General features: G+C 46.7%; 1 protein-coding gene across 2 annotated transcripts in view; it reads left to right on the top strand.

The window, feature by feature from the left end:
- Positions 1-8,543: 8,543 nt before the first annotated feature.
- Positions 8,544-15,944, top strand: part of Cog2 (component of oligomeric golgi complex 2) — a 31,438-nt gene continuing 24,037 nt past the window's right edge. Inside the window, exons 1-3 of one of the 2 annotated variants that reach the window (XM_036187839.1) lie at positions 8,544-8,733; positions 13,772-13,933; positions 15,329-15,394. In XM_036187839.1, the coding sequence (XP_036043732.1) occupies positions 8,662-8,733; positions 13,772-13,933; positions 15,329-15,394 (300 nt within the window). In that variant the 5' untranslated portion in view covers positions 8,544-8,661. Of the gene's footprint in view, positions 8,734-13,771; positions 13,934-15,244; positions 15,395-15,944 lie in introns of those variants that run through there. The other variant, XM_036187840.1, reaches the window with a different exon arrangement.

The raw sequence follows: 15,944 nt of genomic DNA, 5'->3' as shown, positions 1-15,944 counted from the left end.
ACTTGATTGGATTAAGACATTCCTATGTCCAGGGACACTTTCCCAGGAAAACCAACAGCCATAAAAGTATGAGGCTCTGAATTTGGATCCCCAACACCCATGTTAGGTGCGGTAGGAAACACTTGTGACACTGAGGGAGGGAGATGCAGAGACAAGCAGATCCTGGAGCTCATTGGCTAGCTGGTCTAGCCAATCAGTGATCTCCAAGTTCAGGGAGAGAATACATCTCAAAATCCAACGTGGAGAGTGAGAGGAAGACGTCCAGAGCCCACCTCTGGCTTCCACACGCACACACACACACGTGCATGTGCACACACACACACACACGTGCATGTGCACTGCACACACACACGTGCATGTGCACTGCACACACACACACACGTGCATGTGCGCTGCACACACACACACACGTGCATGTGCGCTGCACACACACACACGTGCATGTGCGCTGCACACACACACGTGCATGTGCGCTGCACACACACACACGTGCATGTGCGCTGCACACACACACGTGCATGTGCGCTGCACACACACACACGTGCATGTGCGCTGCACACACACACACACACGTGCATGTGCACTGCACACACACACACACGTGCATGTGCACACACACACACGTGCATGTGCACACACACACACACGTGCATATGCACTGCACACACACACACACACACGTGCATGTGCGCTGCACACACACACACACACACACACACCATTCGCTTCACACAAACACTAAAAGAAGTAACACCTGTGACATTTGTGAGGCACACTGTGAGCTGAGGGGGAAGTGGTAATATCCCATACAGTTCCAGGCTGAATAAAGGAAACACGGCTTAGGAAGATTTTGACTCAGCTCATTGACCCATTCCCATCCTCGGGGACGTTTCCTTTTTCTTAATAAACTCTTTCTGTTCCTAGTCTGAGGGGTGGCGGTGGCGGTGGGCGGGGGGGGGGGGGGGGTGGGGTGGGGGGGGGTGGGGGGGGGGGTGCTGAGCCGCATCATTCACCACTCTGTCTCCTGATTGCCCTCCCACTCCTCCCACCACAGATGAGAGCTGCTCCTCCTGCCACACTACTGCCAGTACTGCCTGGATCCTCAAACTGTTAACCAAAATAAGCTCTCCCTCCCTTCAGACGCTCTTCATCAGGGATTTGGCTGTAGCTACAAGAAAAATAACCAGGACAGATCTACGGTGAACGATGATGGATCTTCTGTTTGTGTTTTTAAAGATCCTTCCTAAGGGGAGATGGGCACCTCAGGAGGAGCTCAGGGACTCCAGGCAGAAGGACAGCAAAGGGCATATATTCTAGAATCGCCATTTCGGAGCCCGTGGAGAATGAATTGATGTGGGGAGAGGCAGAAGAAGGCAGATGGCTGAAGGTGGGAGGCAAATTGGAAGTGTGGAGTCATTTTGGCAGAGATGGTGCCGGCCTGAGCAGAAGGGGGAAATGAGCGGTTAGAAACCATTAGGCTAATGGTTAGGCTTCTCAGGCATTTATTTTAGGGTTTAACATTTTAAAAAATGCTTAAAAATTAAAAACAATTACATCTGGTGGTGACGACAGCGCCATTTTGGGGGGCTTTGGGATGGAATCTAGTGGGATCTGACTAGCAAACAGGCCACCGAAGAACAAGAAAAGGGCATTGAAGCTATTTTCACTGTGTAGAAGGAAGGACCTCTTCCCTTTGCTTTGTGGAGTAGATGGGGTGGAGGCTGGACACTGTCCAACATTTGTGGGCGCCTACTGAGCACCAGCTGCCATGCAGACCACAGAGGAGGAGAAGTCAGCAGCGGGTCAAAGTGCCGTCTGGTGAAGTTTCCATTTCATGGAGGTGTCAGACAGTTGATAAACAAACACATACCTTCCTACCTGTCAATCATCTAACTATCTGTCCAGCTATCCCTCATCTATCTATAAATCTGTGCATCTACCTATCTATCCATCTATCACCTATCTATCTATCTATCTATCTATCTATCTTTCTATTTACCTATATCTGTCTATCTATCATGATATTTTCTGTTTTATTTGGCAGTATTGGGGTTTGAACCCAAGGCCTAAAGCCTGTACTTCTGAATGATGACTTCAGCCCTGTCTGTTACCTATCTATCATGTATGTAGCTATCTGTATATTTTTGTGTCTACCTATGTATGTATGTATGTATGTATGTATGTATATAATTATCTGTATATCTGTCTATTTATTTACTATCTATCTTCTATCTCAGGAATTGAAAGTAAAGCAGAATTCAGAGGCAGAGAGAGTGGAGCACAGCGGGGCAAGTAAAATTGAGTTGGAAGTCTCTGCCACGAGCATTTGATGAAAGCCACAGAGGCCAGTGTAGTAGAGACAAGCGAACCAGAGAAACACTGCTGGGAGCAGGTAAGAGAGGAAGAAATGCCATGGAGGCCACAGTACTGATTAATCCTCAAGGGCGATGGTGAATCGGGTGAAGGCTGCCGCGAGGGATTAGAGTATCCTGAAGGCTTCTGTGGATACAAGTGCTGGCTTGCAGGGCAGAAGCCATGAGGAGGTTACTCATCTGCTGTGCTGTGGGAATCATGGGCCAGGCAATTTTTCCCCAGGAGACCTGAGCCAGCATCCCTAGTTTCTGGCCTCCAGCGGGTAGGAGTACTCATTTCCCCAACTGTGCTGATTCTAAATGTCTCTAGTCTTTGCCAAAACTCTGAGGTGTTTGTGGGGGAGAGGGGACCTCACTCTTTCCACTGAATACTACTGTTTTGAATGTAGCTCCAGCAAGGGCCAAAGGAAGGTTGGTGGACACGACAGCTCAGCTCTCTTTCTCCGTTTCATTCAGCCTAGGATTCCAGCCCATGGGATGGTGCCACCACATTCGGGGTAGGCTTTCCCACCTCAGTTATCCCGGTCTAGAAAGGCCCTCACATGCTCAGGGCTTTGTCTCCTAGGTGATTCCAGATCCTGTCAAGTGGATAATCAGTGTTAACAAGATTGAAAACATTATTTTAGCAAGATGATATAGGAAAAAATTAACTTCACTGGAAGAAAATGTTCCTAACATAATTTGATTTTTTTAAAGACACTAACAATCTATATTTCAATTATTTCATTTATTATACCACACTGACTGTGAAAAATATAAATCAAAATTTCTATTTGTGGGGTTTTTCTACTGTATCTGAAAATACAATAACTTGGTAGTCCTTCAAAACAAAATAAAAATTTAATTTTAAAAGGCTACTACTGTCTCTGACCCAAATCAGAGGATTTCAACATTTGCCACCAAACTCTTTTTTTTTCTTTTTTCTTTCCCAAATTGATTAATAACTTTCAACCTGAACAAGCCAGAGATGCAGAATTAAAGGTTGCCAGTACCAATATCGTCCTCTAGGGGTGTTTACCTGAAATTCAACCTCAATCCTTTGGTATCAGCCCAAGGCAGGAGCTGGGAAGACATTAATTCTGGAAAGTGGGAGGGGTGCATTGTAGCTGGAGTTTTCTCCAGTCCTGCCCAGCCCCACGGACCCCGCAGCTACTTATAAAATAATCACGCAGAAGCTTATATTAATTAAAACTGCTCGGCCATTAGCTCAGGCCTACCACTGACTAGCTCTTACATTTAAACTCAGCCGGTTACTGTTAATCTATATGTCGCCACGTGTTCCTTGGCTTTACCTGTGTGTCATTACATGCTGCTCCCTGGACGGCGGACTGGCATCTCCTCTCTTTCCTTTTTCTTTTCAGAGTAGATTTAATAATCTACCCTCTATTCTATAATTTCTATGTATCTTTTTTCTTTAAAGAATCTTAAATCTAATCTCTTTTGTTTAGCCCTTTTCCTAAACCATTTCTTTGTATTTCAGTGTATTGGCCTTCTCCAAAAAGCTGATCCTAAGAAATTTCCACACCTCTAGCTCTACATTGATTTTCTATTGCTGGAGAAAACTTCAGCTACATTGCATGGTCACTGTTTGTTCTCTGGCAAATTACTTTGTGTTTTCTGCTTTTTTTGTTACTTGTTTGTTTGTTTGTTTGTTTGTTTTGAGACGAGATCTTTCTCTGCAGTCCAGGCTGACCTCAGACTCACTAAGTAACTCAAGCCAGTCTGGAACTCCTCATTTTCCTGCCTCATCTTCTGAGTACCAGGACAGCAAGTGTGTACCACCACACACCCAGCTTCATCTCTGTCAGTTTTCCTGACAACCATATACGGAATCATCAGGAACTCTGAAGTGGGACTCACTTAAATTTATCTATGCACATGGCTCTTCAGGGAGCTTGCAGGAATAGCCTAGCTTGGCAACTACAGCCTAGACATGTATTTTAGCAGGTGTCCTGTGAGTAAAGGGGGACAGAGAAATGCAGGAGTTACTGGAGAAACACATAGGGTCAAGCCACGTCTAATGAGGACAGCCTGCAACCCCGGCTACTTGGGAGGCTGGAGCAGGAAGATCATAAGTTCAAGGCCTATTTGTGCTACATAGTGAGTTCAAGGTCAGCCTTGGGAACTTAGTGAAAGTTTGTCTCAAAATAAAAGGTCAAACGGGATTGGAGGAGTTGGACAGATAGATCAATAGTTAGAATGTATACTTTGTTTGCAGAGGACCTGAGTTCAGTTACCAATACCCATGTCAGACAGCTCACAACTGTCTGTTACTCCGGCTCCAAGGGGATCTGATGCCTCTAGCCTCCCTCTAGCCTCAGTAGGTACCTGTACTTATGTACACACACATTTAAAAAATTAAAAATAAAGTCCCTTTTTAAAAAAGTAAAGATAAGACTGAGGATATAGATACAGTTCAGTGACAGGGAACACAAATTTATGAGGGCCTTGAGTTCAATTCCCAGTGCTGGAATGGGGGAAGACCTGGTAAGATCAAAGAAAGGTTTTTAAAATATTGATTGGATGCATCCTCATAAGCTTCCCAGGTCGTTGTAGACCTGGGAGCTGAGGGTGATCCTTCCTCTCCCTAATGACTCCGCTTTGCCCATATTCCTCTAGGGACACTGAGATACAATCCCTATCAAATGGCAAAATCCTTGGTTATCAGCAAGAACAGGCCACTTGTTCTGTGTGGTGATGTCTAAAGAAAATGCCCACATGAGTTTCCTGGGTGTGATACTTCTCTTTGCAGTTTTTGAGTGTTCAGTTGCAAACCTGCCAAAAACGGGCAGCCTATAAATAGGGCAGAGTGGGAAGAAAGGGACAGGCTTTGTCACAATGCCACCGCAAGTAGGGAGCTAAGACTTTTCCAGAGATGGCAAGTCGAAGCAGGCGACTGTTTGCTTAGAAACGAAGCAGCAGGTGCGTGCTTCCTAAGAAAGGAAGAGATCAAGGAACAGGAGAGCCTTAACAAGACAGAAAATGTGTCCACGTAAAGTCTCCTGAGGGAAGACAGCTCAGAGATGGGACAGGACACTAGGCATGCTGACCCCTTATTGCATACTCATGTCCTCATTACTCTTCCTTCAAGTACCATGAGAGAGGCATCATTACTAGACACGGTATGTGTAGTCATTAATTTCCTTGTTGCTGTGGCCAAATATGGCATAATAAGTGACTAAAGGAGGAAGCTTCAGCATTCAGTACACCTTGGCAGGGACAACATGGAGGCTGGAGCGCAGGCGTCTGGTCATGCGGCATCCACAGGCAGGAAGCAGAGAGGGATGAATGCCGGCACTCAGCTGGCTCTCTCCTTTTTAGTCAGCTTGCCACCCTAGCCCGAGGAATGGTGCTGCTCACATTCAGGGTAGGTCTTCCTTCCCCGAACATCTCTGGAAAGATGGTCACAAACATGCCTGGAGGTATGTCTTGTAGGTGATTCCAAATCCAGCCAAGCTGACAGTGAAGGATGAACTCTGTGCTTAAATATGCAGCAGGAGATGCATGCCTAAAGCATAGGCACCAGGCAGTGGGGAGCTGACAGGACCCCCGAATGGCTGCTCACAGGCAAAGGAATAAGTACAAACAGCAGGTGTGCAGGCAGCTCTGCAGAGAGGCTGTTCACCGATGCTTGAGAAGCTGTGTAACACAGCAGAAAATGGTCAGGCCAGTTGAGCGGCAGCTCTGGGTTAGATATCAAGACCATGCCCACTGGGCATGTCTGGTCTCCACCCTCTCCCACTGCCATGGGAGAGGGGTGTCTGTAGATGTAATTCTAAATGGTCTTATTAAATAAGAAACACAGAGTCAAATAAAGAGTTGTTAAAAGCCCAGAGATTGAGTAGTAGCCAAAAGCTAAGACCACCTTATCTTAACACTGCTGCTGTCCTTCCCCTGAGTGAGAGTGAGTGAGAGAGAAAGAGAGAGAGAGAGAGAGAGAGAGAGAGAGAGAGAGAGAGAGAGTGTGTGTGTGTGAGAGAGAGAGAGAGAGAGAGAGAGAGAGAGAGAGAGAGAGTTTCTTTACGTGTCCTGTCTTTTTATTGTCTTTCTGTTCTGCCTTCTCATTGGCTGCAAACCCAACCACATGACTTCCTTGTCACTGCCTGTCTATACAGACCTCCAGGTTTCTATGGTTCATACTGAGATTAAAGGTTCCGGTAGTCACCGCTAGGCTGTGTCTTTGATCACACAGACTCTGCCTGCCATGTGATCGGGATTAAGGGCGTGTGCTACCACTACCAGATTTCTGCTTAATGGCTTGCTCTTAGCTCTGATCCCCAGGCAACTTTGTTAACATACAAATAAAATCACATTTCAGCACAAATAAAATATCACCATTGGGGTCCATTAGCACCAAAGTTGATCTGCTGCCCTGGCTGGGGTGTGCTGGGACAGAACGGCAGTCCTTAGGATAGACTCCAGGCTGCTCCTACCAAATCCTGCGGAAGCAAACAGGCACCAGGACTCTTGTCCATTCTGCTGTGCCACTGGACCCTTTAGCAGCCCCAAGATTAGCACACTAGGCCATACGTGTTCAGGTTACTTTCTTTGATAAAGGGTGGAGAACAGTGTCAGGAGGGAACTGCAAGTTCTACTCTAAGCTGCTAGGGACAAGACAGGTTTCCCAGGACTCTTTGTTTCTTTCTCTGCCAGCACCTGGGTCCCTCCCTTGGTGCTTCCAAGTTGTCACTCTGGAATTATAGCCTGGAGCTGAAGGCCATATCTCTCAGTCCAATGTCAGCAGAGAACTGTTCATTTCATTAGGTGCGAGGATGATATTTTGAGTTGGCAAGAATGGTTTTGTTTGTTGATCTGTTCTTTCACCTGATGAATTGATAACTAGGATGTCTGGGGAGTGTTGATGTAGCAGGAATCTTAAAAGGTTCTTAGTAATAAAATCAAACCTGAGCCAGGTATTGGGGTGAACGCTGGAAGATCAGAGACACAGAACAGGCCACAGCTACCTCACCTCACCTGTTCCTCAGCTGATCCTGTTTCCTTGGACTGGAAGCTTCTGAGTCCTTATCCAGAATGGATCTCAGCTGAACTGCTGCTCAAAAGCCTGAACGCCTAACCAGCGAATGTTTCTAGTTTCTGGTCTTCACGCCTTATATATCTTTCTGGTTCCTTCCTTCACTCCCTGGAATTAAAGGCTCACTTTCTGGCATTAAAGGTGTGAGTCACCATGCCTAGCTATTTCCAATGTGACCTTGAACTCACAGAGATCCACCTGGCTCTACCTCCCAAGCACCACCACTGCCTAACCTCTATGTTTAATGTTGTGGCCGTCCTGTTCTCTGACCCCAGATAAGTTTATTAGCTTGCACAATATTTCGGGGAACACAATACCACCACATGTTCCAGCAACATCTCCCAATGACAGCCATGGTGCTGGTGCCCTGAGTAGAGAGAACCTGGGGACAGGGGGAGTTACTGGAGCGTGGTCAGTCCACATTGCCTAGACTTGTATGGGTGACTTCCTAACAAGAATAAAATGTTAAAGAGAAAACAAGGATTCCTTTGCCCACTCCCCCACCACCACACACAAGCATATTAAGGTCGTGGAGTGCAGTCCACTTTGTGCATCCTTGTGTATCACGACTTCCTGAGACACTTTGGGGAGTCACTTTAAGGGGACCTGCCAATCTAGGGCAGACTCTAGCAATAGGGTCTTTAAATTTTACCCCCACATTCAGTTAGAGTGATGGTTTTATGTTTAGGGTAACCTGAAATGCAGAGCGATAGCATTTTTCCCCCAAGACACTTTTTTTCATGTGTCTCCTGGTTGTCCTGGAACTAGCTCTGCAGTCCAGGTGGCCTCAAACTCACAGAGATCCTCCTGCCTCTGCCTCCCGAGTACCAGGATTAAAGGAGTGTGCCACCACAGCCCGGCTCCTCTGACCGATTTTTAAGGACCATCTTTAAGGGCGGTGACGTTTTTTTCCACGGAGGAGGCAGCTCTGGGACTCTCCCCCAGGTGAAAAGAACAAGGCTTGTTCTGATCCTTGACATTTCTCTCTGGCCAGCGGTTTAGGCGAGTAGGTGAGGCTGCAGTGCCGCTCTCGACCACCGGAGGCAGTAGCGCCCGGCTGCGAGCGTCGGCCTCCCGCGCGCCTCTCCTACTGCCAACTGCGCAGGCGCCCGCTATGCTCGTCTATTGGCTGCCGCGTGTCACCGGAGCGGAAGCGGGGCCAGCGCCGTGCAGGGCTGGACAGCCGCGTCCCCTGCGGTGTCGCCTGCGTCCTTCCTGCCAGCGGAGTCTTGGAGCTGAGGGGCGGCTGCCGGCGTGATGGAGAGACGCAGGATGAACCTGCCCACCGGGCCGGACACGCTGTGCTTCGATAAGGACGAGTTCATGAAGGTGAGGGACACCGGCAGGTCCGCCGCCGAGGAGGCCCTCCGCTGAGGCCCTGCGGTTCCCGGAGGCTCCGGCGGGTCGTAGGGACGCGGGGGAGAAGGGAGCTGGGGTGTCCAGGCTGAACTTCACTCTGACATTAAGGAATGGGAGCTTGACAGCCTCGTCACCCTGCAGCCCAGCGGCGGCCCTGCTTACAAATCCAAAGGGAAAACACTTCGCTGATAGAATTTTACCCGGCAGGCACAGCCTAGAAAAGATCCAGGCTTTGAGCCGCAACTGAAGGAGTTTGCTCTGTTAGTTGTATCCCTCCGCTGTTGTCACTTAAAATATCCCCAAAACATGTTTACACCCAATTTCTTTTTTGAGACAGAGTTTTGAGTCGTAGCCCAGGCGGGTCTCGATCCTCTTTTCTCTAGCTTCCCAAGGGCTGAGAGCCTACAGGTTGTGCCGTTGAATGTGTTAAAAGTTGAGGGACCACTTCAGAGCTGTTTTCAGGTAACAGGTTAGGGAGTTAGAAATTTTGTCTCTTTGGCACCTCAAATATTGAGCAAATGAGTGCAAATCTTACAGTATAGTGTGTGTGTGAGTGTGTGTGTGTGTATGTATGTATGTATGTATGTGTGTGCTCGTGATTCTCCTTTCACGTGGTGATTTTTTCCTCTGACTTAATTGGCCTAGCTCTGTTTTGATATTTGCGTTTAGTTTACATGAGCAAAGCTCTGGATTTTTGGTTTTAATTTATATATGTCTTCTTTACCGTGCCCACATACTTTTTCATGAGTGAGAGGCGTGTCTAGAGCCAGGGATGAAGTGCTCTTATGTAGTGACATTACTAAGCCACTAAAGTAAGTGTAATTTAAGATTTATTATTTTATGTGTGTGTGTGTGTGTGTGTTTGCCTTCCTGAGTTTATGTGCACAGTGTGTGCAGAAGTCCTCAGAGGCCAGAATCTGACTGTTGGCTTCGCTGGAGTTGGAGTTAGAGGAGCTGCCATTGGGTTCTGAGTGCTGGGAGCCAAGCTCTGGTCCCCTCTACAAGAGTAGTAAGCACTCCTACCTGCTGTGCCATCTCACCAGCCCCAATACATGAGTGCAAGTAGGATGCCCGAAAGAATGATTCAGAAAGCCCCTGTTCCATCCCATGACTAAGAGCTCCTGAGGATAGAAAGAGCCAAAGGTGCGTGATGGGAAAGGTATCTGGAGGAAGAAAGCTCACCCAGGGATCATGGCCTATTTTTTTGTTGTTGTTTTGTTTTTTCGAGACAGGGTTTCTCTGTGTAGCTTTGCACCTTTCCTGGAACTCACTTGGTAGACCAGGCTGGCCTCGAACTCACAGAGATCCGCCTGGCTCTGCCTCCTGAGTGCTAGGATTAAAGGAGTGCGCCACCACCGCCCAGGGATCATGGCCTATTTTGACCTTAGGTGAGAAAACTTAAATGCTTCCTGCATGCCTAGCGCCAGGCGCCTTTGCCTCGTTGCAGACTTTCTCACACTGACGCGGTGCCTCTGTTAAATGCACATCAGAAAGTAGGTGGCACAAAATACAAGCAGTGAAACAACATACAGCCAGCTGGGGGAATGAGTGGCTGCTGGCACGTCCATGCTGGTTCATGCTGTCAAACCTCTGAGTATGCCAAGCAATTTGCAGTTCTGTTAATGTGACCAGTTTGACTGTGGAGGAAACTACATAGAATAGCTTTTCTGTGTGTAATGTTGGTTTTCTAGGTGGAGCCAGAAGTCAAGGTCCTTTGTTATTTGTATTTCCTTTAAAGAAACATCTTATGAGTTGGTTTGGTGGCAGGAAGGGCGGCAGGAGTGCCTGCTATGCGGATTGTCTGTAGACATTTGTGTCTTGTTGGGCGTATTTTGCAGTGGCGTTTATTTTTTAAAAGGCTATCAGATACACATTAGGAGAGTTGAGACTACACAAATTACAGTCATTTGTTTGAAAACTGTTACTAGATTGCCATGATGACAACCTGCAAGTGCCATGGTAGCAGTCGTCTACTCACCCACAGGCATTCATTGACCACCGACTGTGTGGCAGCTACAGATCTAGATTTGAAGAACAAGGACAGAAAAGTGTGGTGTGGCTGTTGTGCATGGTGAGAGGAAAATATGCAAGTTCAGAAACTACTTGGTCAGTGGTTGCTTTTTGACTTTTTCCCCCTGGATGTATTTGTTTATTTTAATCCTGACCACCGTTTTCCCACCTTCCTCTCCTTCCAGTCCCTTCCCCACCTCCCTTCTACCTCCCTTGCCCCATCCACTCCTCCTCCATTTTTATCCAGAAGAAGACAGGCCTCCCATGGATATTGACAAAACATGGCATATCAAGTTGTAGAAAGACTAAGCAACTTGATATTAAGACTGGGCAAGGCAACCCAGCATGAGGAATAGGGTCCCAAAAGCCAGTAAAGGAAACAGCAGCCCCTGCACCCACTGTTAGGAGACCCACAAGATCAAGCTACAGAACTGGAATATATGTGCAGAGGGCCTGGGTCAGTGCCATGCAGGCTCCCTGGTTGTCATGAAGTCTCCGTTAGTTGATTCTGTGGGTTCTCTCGTGTTGTCCTTGACTCCTCTGGTTCTTACACTCCTCCCTCCCTCTCTTCAGCAAGATTCCCCGAGCTCAACCTAATGTTTGACTGTGGGTCTCTGCTTCGGTTTCCACCAGTTGCTGGATGAAGCCTCTCTGATGACTGTTCTTATCTGGTGTCTTAGGGTTTCTATTGTTGTGAAGAGACGCCATGATCATAGCAAGTCTTATAAAGAAAACATTTAATTGGGGTCGCTTACAGTTTCAGAGGTTCAGTCCATTATCTTGGCAGGACGTGGTGTGCAGGCAGACATGGTGCTGGAGAAGCTGCTGAGAGTCCTACATCTGGATCCATGGGCAGCAATAGGAGCCTGTGTGCCGGGCCTGGCTTGAGCATATGTAACCTCAAAGCTTGCCTCCACAGAGACACATTCCTCCAACAAGGCCACACTGGGTAACGGGGCCACGCCCTGTGGGCACATAGGAGCCATCTTCAGTCACACCACCACTCCTGGTTCTGGTTCCTCTACCTCAGTTTCTCCCTGTCCACAGCTCCTGGCTGGAGAGTCGTCTTTGGTGTCTCACTGTATTAGTGTTCATTGCTATGACCAAACACCTGGCAAGAAGCAGCTTAAGGCAGGGTTTGGTTCAGCCCACAGTGTGAGGAGACACCGCCAGTCCACCCCGGCAGAGAGAAGTGGTGGCAGAACTTAAGGCAGCTGCAGTTAGGAGGCAGAAGGTGATGGATGCCAACGCTGAGCTTACCTTCTCGGGAAAACCTCACAGACGTGCCCAGAGACTTGTCTCCACTACACTCGTCTCCCGCTCTTAAAGTCACAGCAGACTGCCATTGGTCCTGTCGCCTGCACAGCTCTAATGCAGTCAGCTAGATCCTTCTTTTTGCTCATCCATGCAGACCAGATGCGCTCTTCCTTTGCTTTCTATTTCTTTTCTGTTTTAAACAGTGATTTGCTGTCTAGCCCAAGCTGAACTTGAACTCTTGGCCTTAGTAAACCAAGTTACTGTTGATTCCTAGCCTTTTGGCTAAGACCAAGGATAGAACCAAGCTACTTAGAATACCTTTGATTCTACATCAGGCAGCTTTGCTGTGACAAGTAACCCTAAATGAGTCACCTAGAATAAGACAGTTCACTTGTTATAATGTCTTGCCCAAGGTCATATACCTGCTTATACCAAGGCTGGGGTTGTGGGCCATGTTCTCCCAAACCATCCAAGCTGATTGTGGCTCACATGGAGAAGCAGATGGCTTTTCTATAGATTGCTATGATGCCTTGGTTCGGGAGAAAGCCTTTTTGTCTATATGGTCAGGGCAGGTATTTGGTTGGTCAACTGAAGTTTTAACTGGTACCTGAAGAAATGGTGTATACAGACCTTAGCATTTTATTTTAAGATAGTGATGTAATCATTTGTTCTACATTGATATGACTCTGCAGTTCATCTGCTGGTTCCATTTCAGCATGGTCTTTTTTGTATTCACTTTGTTTCTCTCAGTGGAGTGAGAACCTGTGGGCATTTGCAAAGGATCTGCTACAGAGTCTTCTGGGTTCGTGATTTCCCCACCCCCTGCCCTGCTGGGTTTATGTCACCTGTATGTGATTCAGAAAGATTTGGCTTAGCAAATTGCCTGTTTCCAGTCTTTCCAAAGCACCTGCTTGCTTTTTCATGAAAATGGTCACCTCTTTTCAGTCATAATGTTTTGATTTATAGTGTTTAATGGAATTATGTGATCTTTAATAATACATTCTGGGGCATTAACATGTTTGGGAACCATTACACCTGAATCTTGGTGATGGAGCAGCTCCACTAGTGGGAGGCTCAGTCCCAGGCAAAGTAGGTAGGAACCTGCCTGCTGTAAGTGCATCAGCTTACCAGGAGCTTCTGATGCTGTGAGGAGAAGCTAAGAGCGTGGTAGCCTGAGGGATCACATGGGAAGTGCTGCCTCCATACCTGGTCCATGGAAGCCCATGCTGTGGACATTCAGTGCCCACTCAAGTATGCAGTGAAATAACACTGAGATGTGTTGTTGTCTTGGGAGAAAAGTGTTAGGTGCATTTGTGCAGGTGTTTGTGTGCATTAAAAAAAGGTCTAGAACATATGAAGCACAATGTTAAATAGTGAAAAATAGCTCAGTGGTGTATATGAAGATTTTGTTTTCTTTTTTCTTTCTTTGCTGTTTTTCATAGTCTATTAAAAATTTTACACTAAATAGTTAATATTTAGAAAGTTAGGGAGGAAAGCTGTTTCTGTTTTTAGATGAGCCTTAACTGAATTGTGTCATTTTTGAAACTTAAATTCCCTGTAGACTGAGACCACAAGGAGACTGCCCTTGGCCCTTCTGGGCACCTGTGTGAGTGGACAGGCACCTCTGTCACAGCATGTGACCAGAAGGGGCTCGGGACAGACTGGCTTCGTGAGTGGTAGAATGGCCCTTTCCTCCTCCTGTCTTCATGTACCAGTAACTTGGTTCTCCTGCTCTTTCCAGGAGGATTTCGACGTGGATCATTTTGTGTCTGACTGCAGGAAACGGGTGCAGCTGGAAGAGCTGAGAGATGACCTGGAGTTATATTACAAGCTGCTCAAAACAGCCATGGTGGAGCTCATCAACAAGGACTATGCGGACTTTGTCAACCTCTCAACAAACCTGGTGAGCTTCCCTCCATAGTCCCTACCACTGGTGTGATACACAGGTCCTCATTTGGGTGGGTTGGTTCCTAAAAGTGCAGTATTTTAGAAATCAAAGTTTCAGGTTCAGGCACTCATTAATGTCAGTCACAGAAGAACAAAACTTGAATGGTGTTTTTAGTTTAGTTCTTGCTCACATAAAACTGCTGTGACCTTATTATTCTCCTTGTATTTTTGGTTTTCCTGAGAAAGCCTTTTGTTATTGTTTTTGAAACAGAGTCTCTCTATAGCTGTGGCTCTTCTGACATTGTATAGGTAGACTATGCTGGCCTAAAACTCAGAGATCCACCTGCCTCTGCCTCCTAAGTGCTGGATTAAAGGTGTGTGCTACCATGCCTAACTTTTGAAATGACATCTTAATCTGTCAACCTGGCTGTCTTGGAACTTAACTGTGCAGCCTAGACTGGCCACAAACTTGCAGCAGTCCTCTCTCTCCGGGGTGCTGGATTATAGGTGTGCATCACCATGTCCGATTATTTTTGAGTGGGTATTGACTGTTAACTGTGAGTGTAGTGAAGGGAGGGGCGGGCAGCAAGAGGCCATTTTTGTTGGGTACTGACAGGTTCACAGGAAGTCCCATTGGTTAGGCTTTTCCGCCTGAGCACATGACAGCCACTCTTGGTGGGAGCCTACTCACTGGCCTGACACATATATATGCACATGCTAGTAGGAAGCAGGGCCAGCACTGATCTTCAGAAGGCCAGCCTTCATGAGTGGTGAGGACCATGCCAGCTACTTATCAGAGCAGCATAGGAATGCTCAGTTTTAATACTTTCAAACTATTCTTTGAGGGCTTTTTTAAAATCTTGTTCATATTTTATTTTGCTTTTAAATGTTTGTCCAAAGAAATATAGAAAGTACACCCTCTGGGAATTTTAAGAAACATGAAAAAGAATGAACTGTGTGTTGTGAATGTGCTGTAGTTACCAAGATGACTGTTCCAGTAGAATTAGAAACTTAGAAAGTTTTATTTTCATTGTGTTTAATTTGGATTTCCCCCAAGAGTTAAAGGATTTAAGTGAGATGTCCTTCATCAGACCTTGGCACCAAGCCAGTTGAAAATAACTGTCACTTCTGGTTGAAATCTTTGGTCATTAAACTTGCCCTGAGGGCCAGAACTCAGTGGTACTTGCACTCAGTTCACCCTCGCATCTCAGAAAACCCCAAATCACCCAAAGATAAGTTGTATGTAAGGAGACTTTTATGTACTCTGACTTCCTTATTCTCATCGTCTATGTATATAGCCACAATCGTTTCTGTACTCTGCCAACAGTGATCATGGACACTTCGATCGTTACACAGATCGTTACACTGGATTAGGAGTGATGATTTTGAGCTGTCATGATTTTGCCTCTAGGTCGGCATGGACAGAGCCCTTAACCAGCTTTCTGTGCCTTTGGGACAATTACGAGAAGAGGTTCTGGTAAGTTCCCCCACTCTTAGTAAATAGTATAGCATAAAGCATGATATGCCTGACTACTTAGGGATCCAAGAACTCCTAGTCTGTTGGGTTGTTGTTTTTCAGTGGCCAGTAATTATAGTCTACATCTCAGAAAGTTGCAGATAGATGATTCTGTGTTTTTAGCATGTGATGTTACAGTCTGCAGCATGACTGGTGTAAAGGCAACAGGGTCTTCAAGTAGATGGCTTTAAAGTGGCTAGAGGAGGCGAAGGTGGGGATTCAGCCTGTTAGTGACCAGTCACTGGGGCAGAGCTGGTGTATGTCCTAAGCCTTTTCTATTTTATAAGTATCTTCCCAGGTGATAATTGACATGTGGTTAGGTTCCCAGCCTGCCCGCAGAGCTCTTTAAATCCTGACGGAGAGATGATACCAAGTTAGCAGCATCCCCTTGCACAAGAGTTGTAATGTTTCTCTGACATACTGTGCAGTGCAAGGAAGGGTGAACACTGTAGGGAAGTTTGGTGTCATGTCAGTAGGTCACTGGGCCACCCTGTCCTTTGCCTCCTGGTCC

The sequence above is a fragment of the Onychomys torridus genome, chromosome 5 (assembly GCF_903995425.1).
Source record: "Onychomys torridus chromosome 5, mOncTor1.1, whole genome shotgun sequence".
Lineage (NCBI taxonomy): Eukaryota > Metazoa > Chordata > Mammalia > Rodentia > Cricetidae > Onychomys > Onychomys torridus.
Note: the sequence above shows the minus strand (reverse complement) of the source record. Positions and strands in the feature narration are given on the sequence as shown.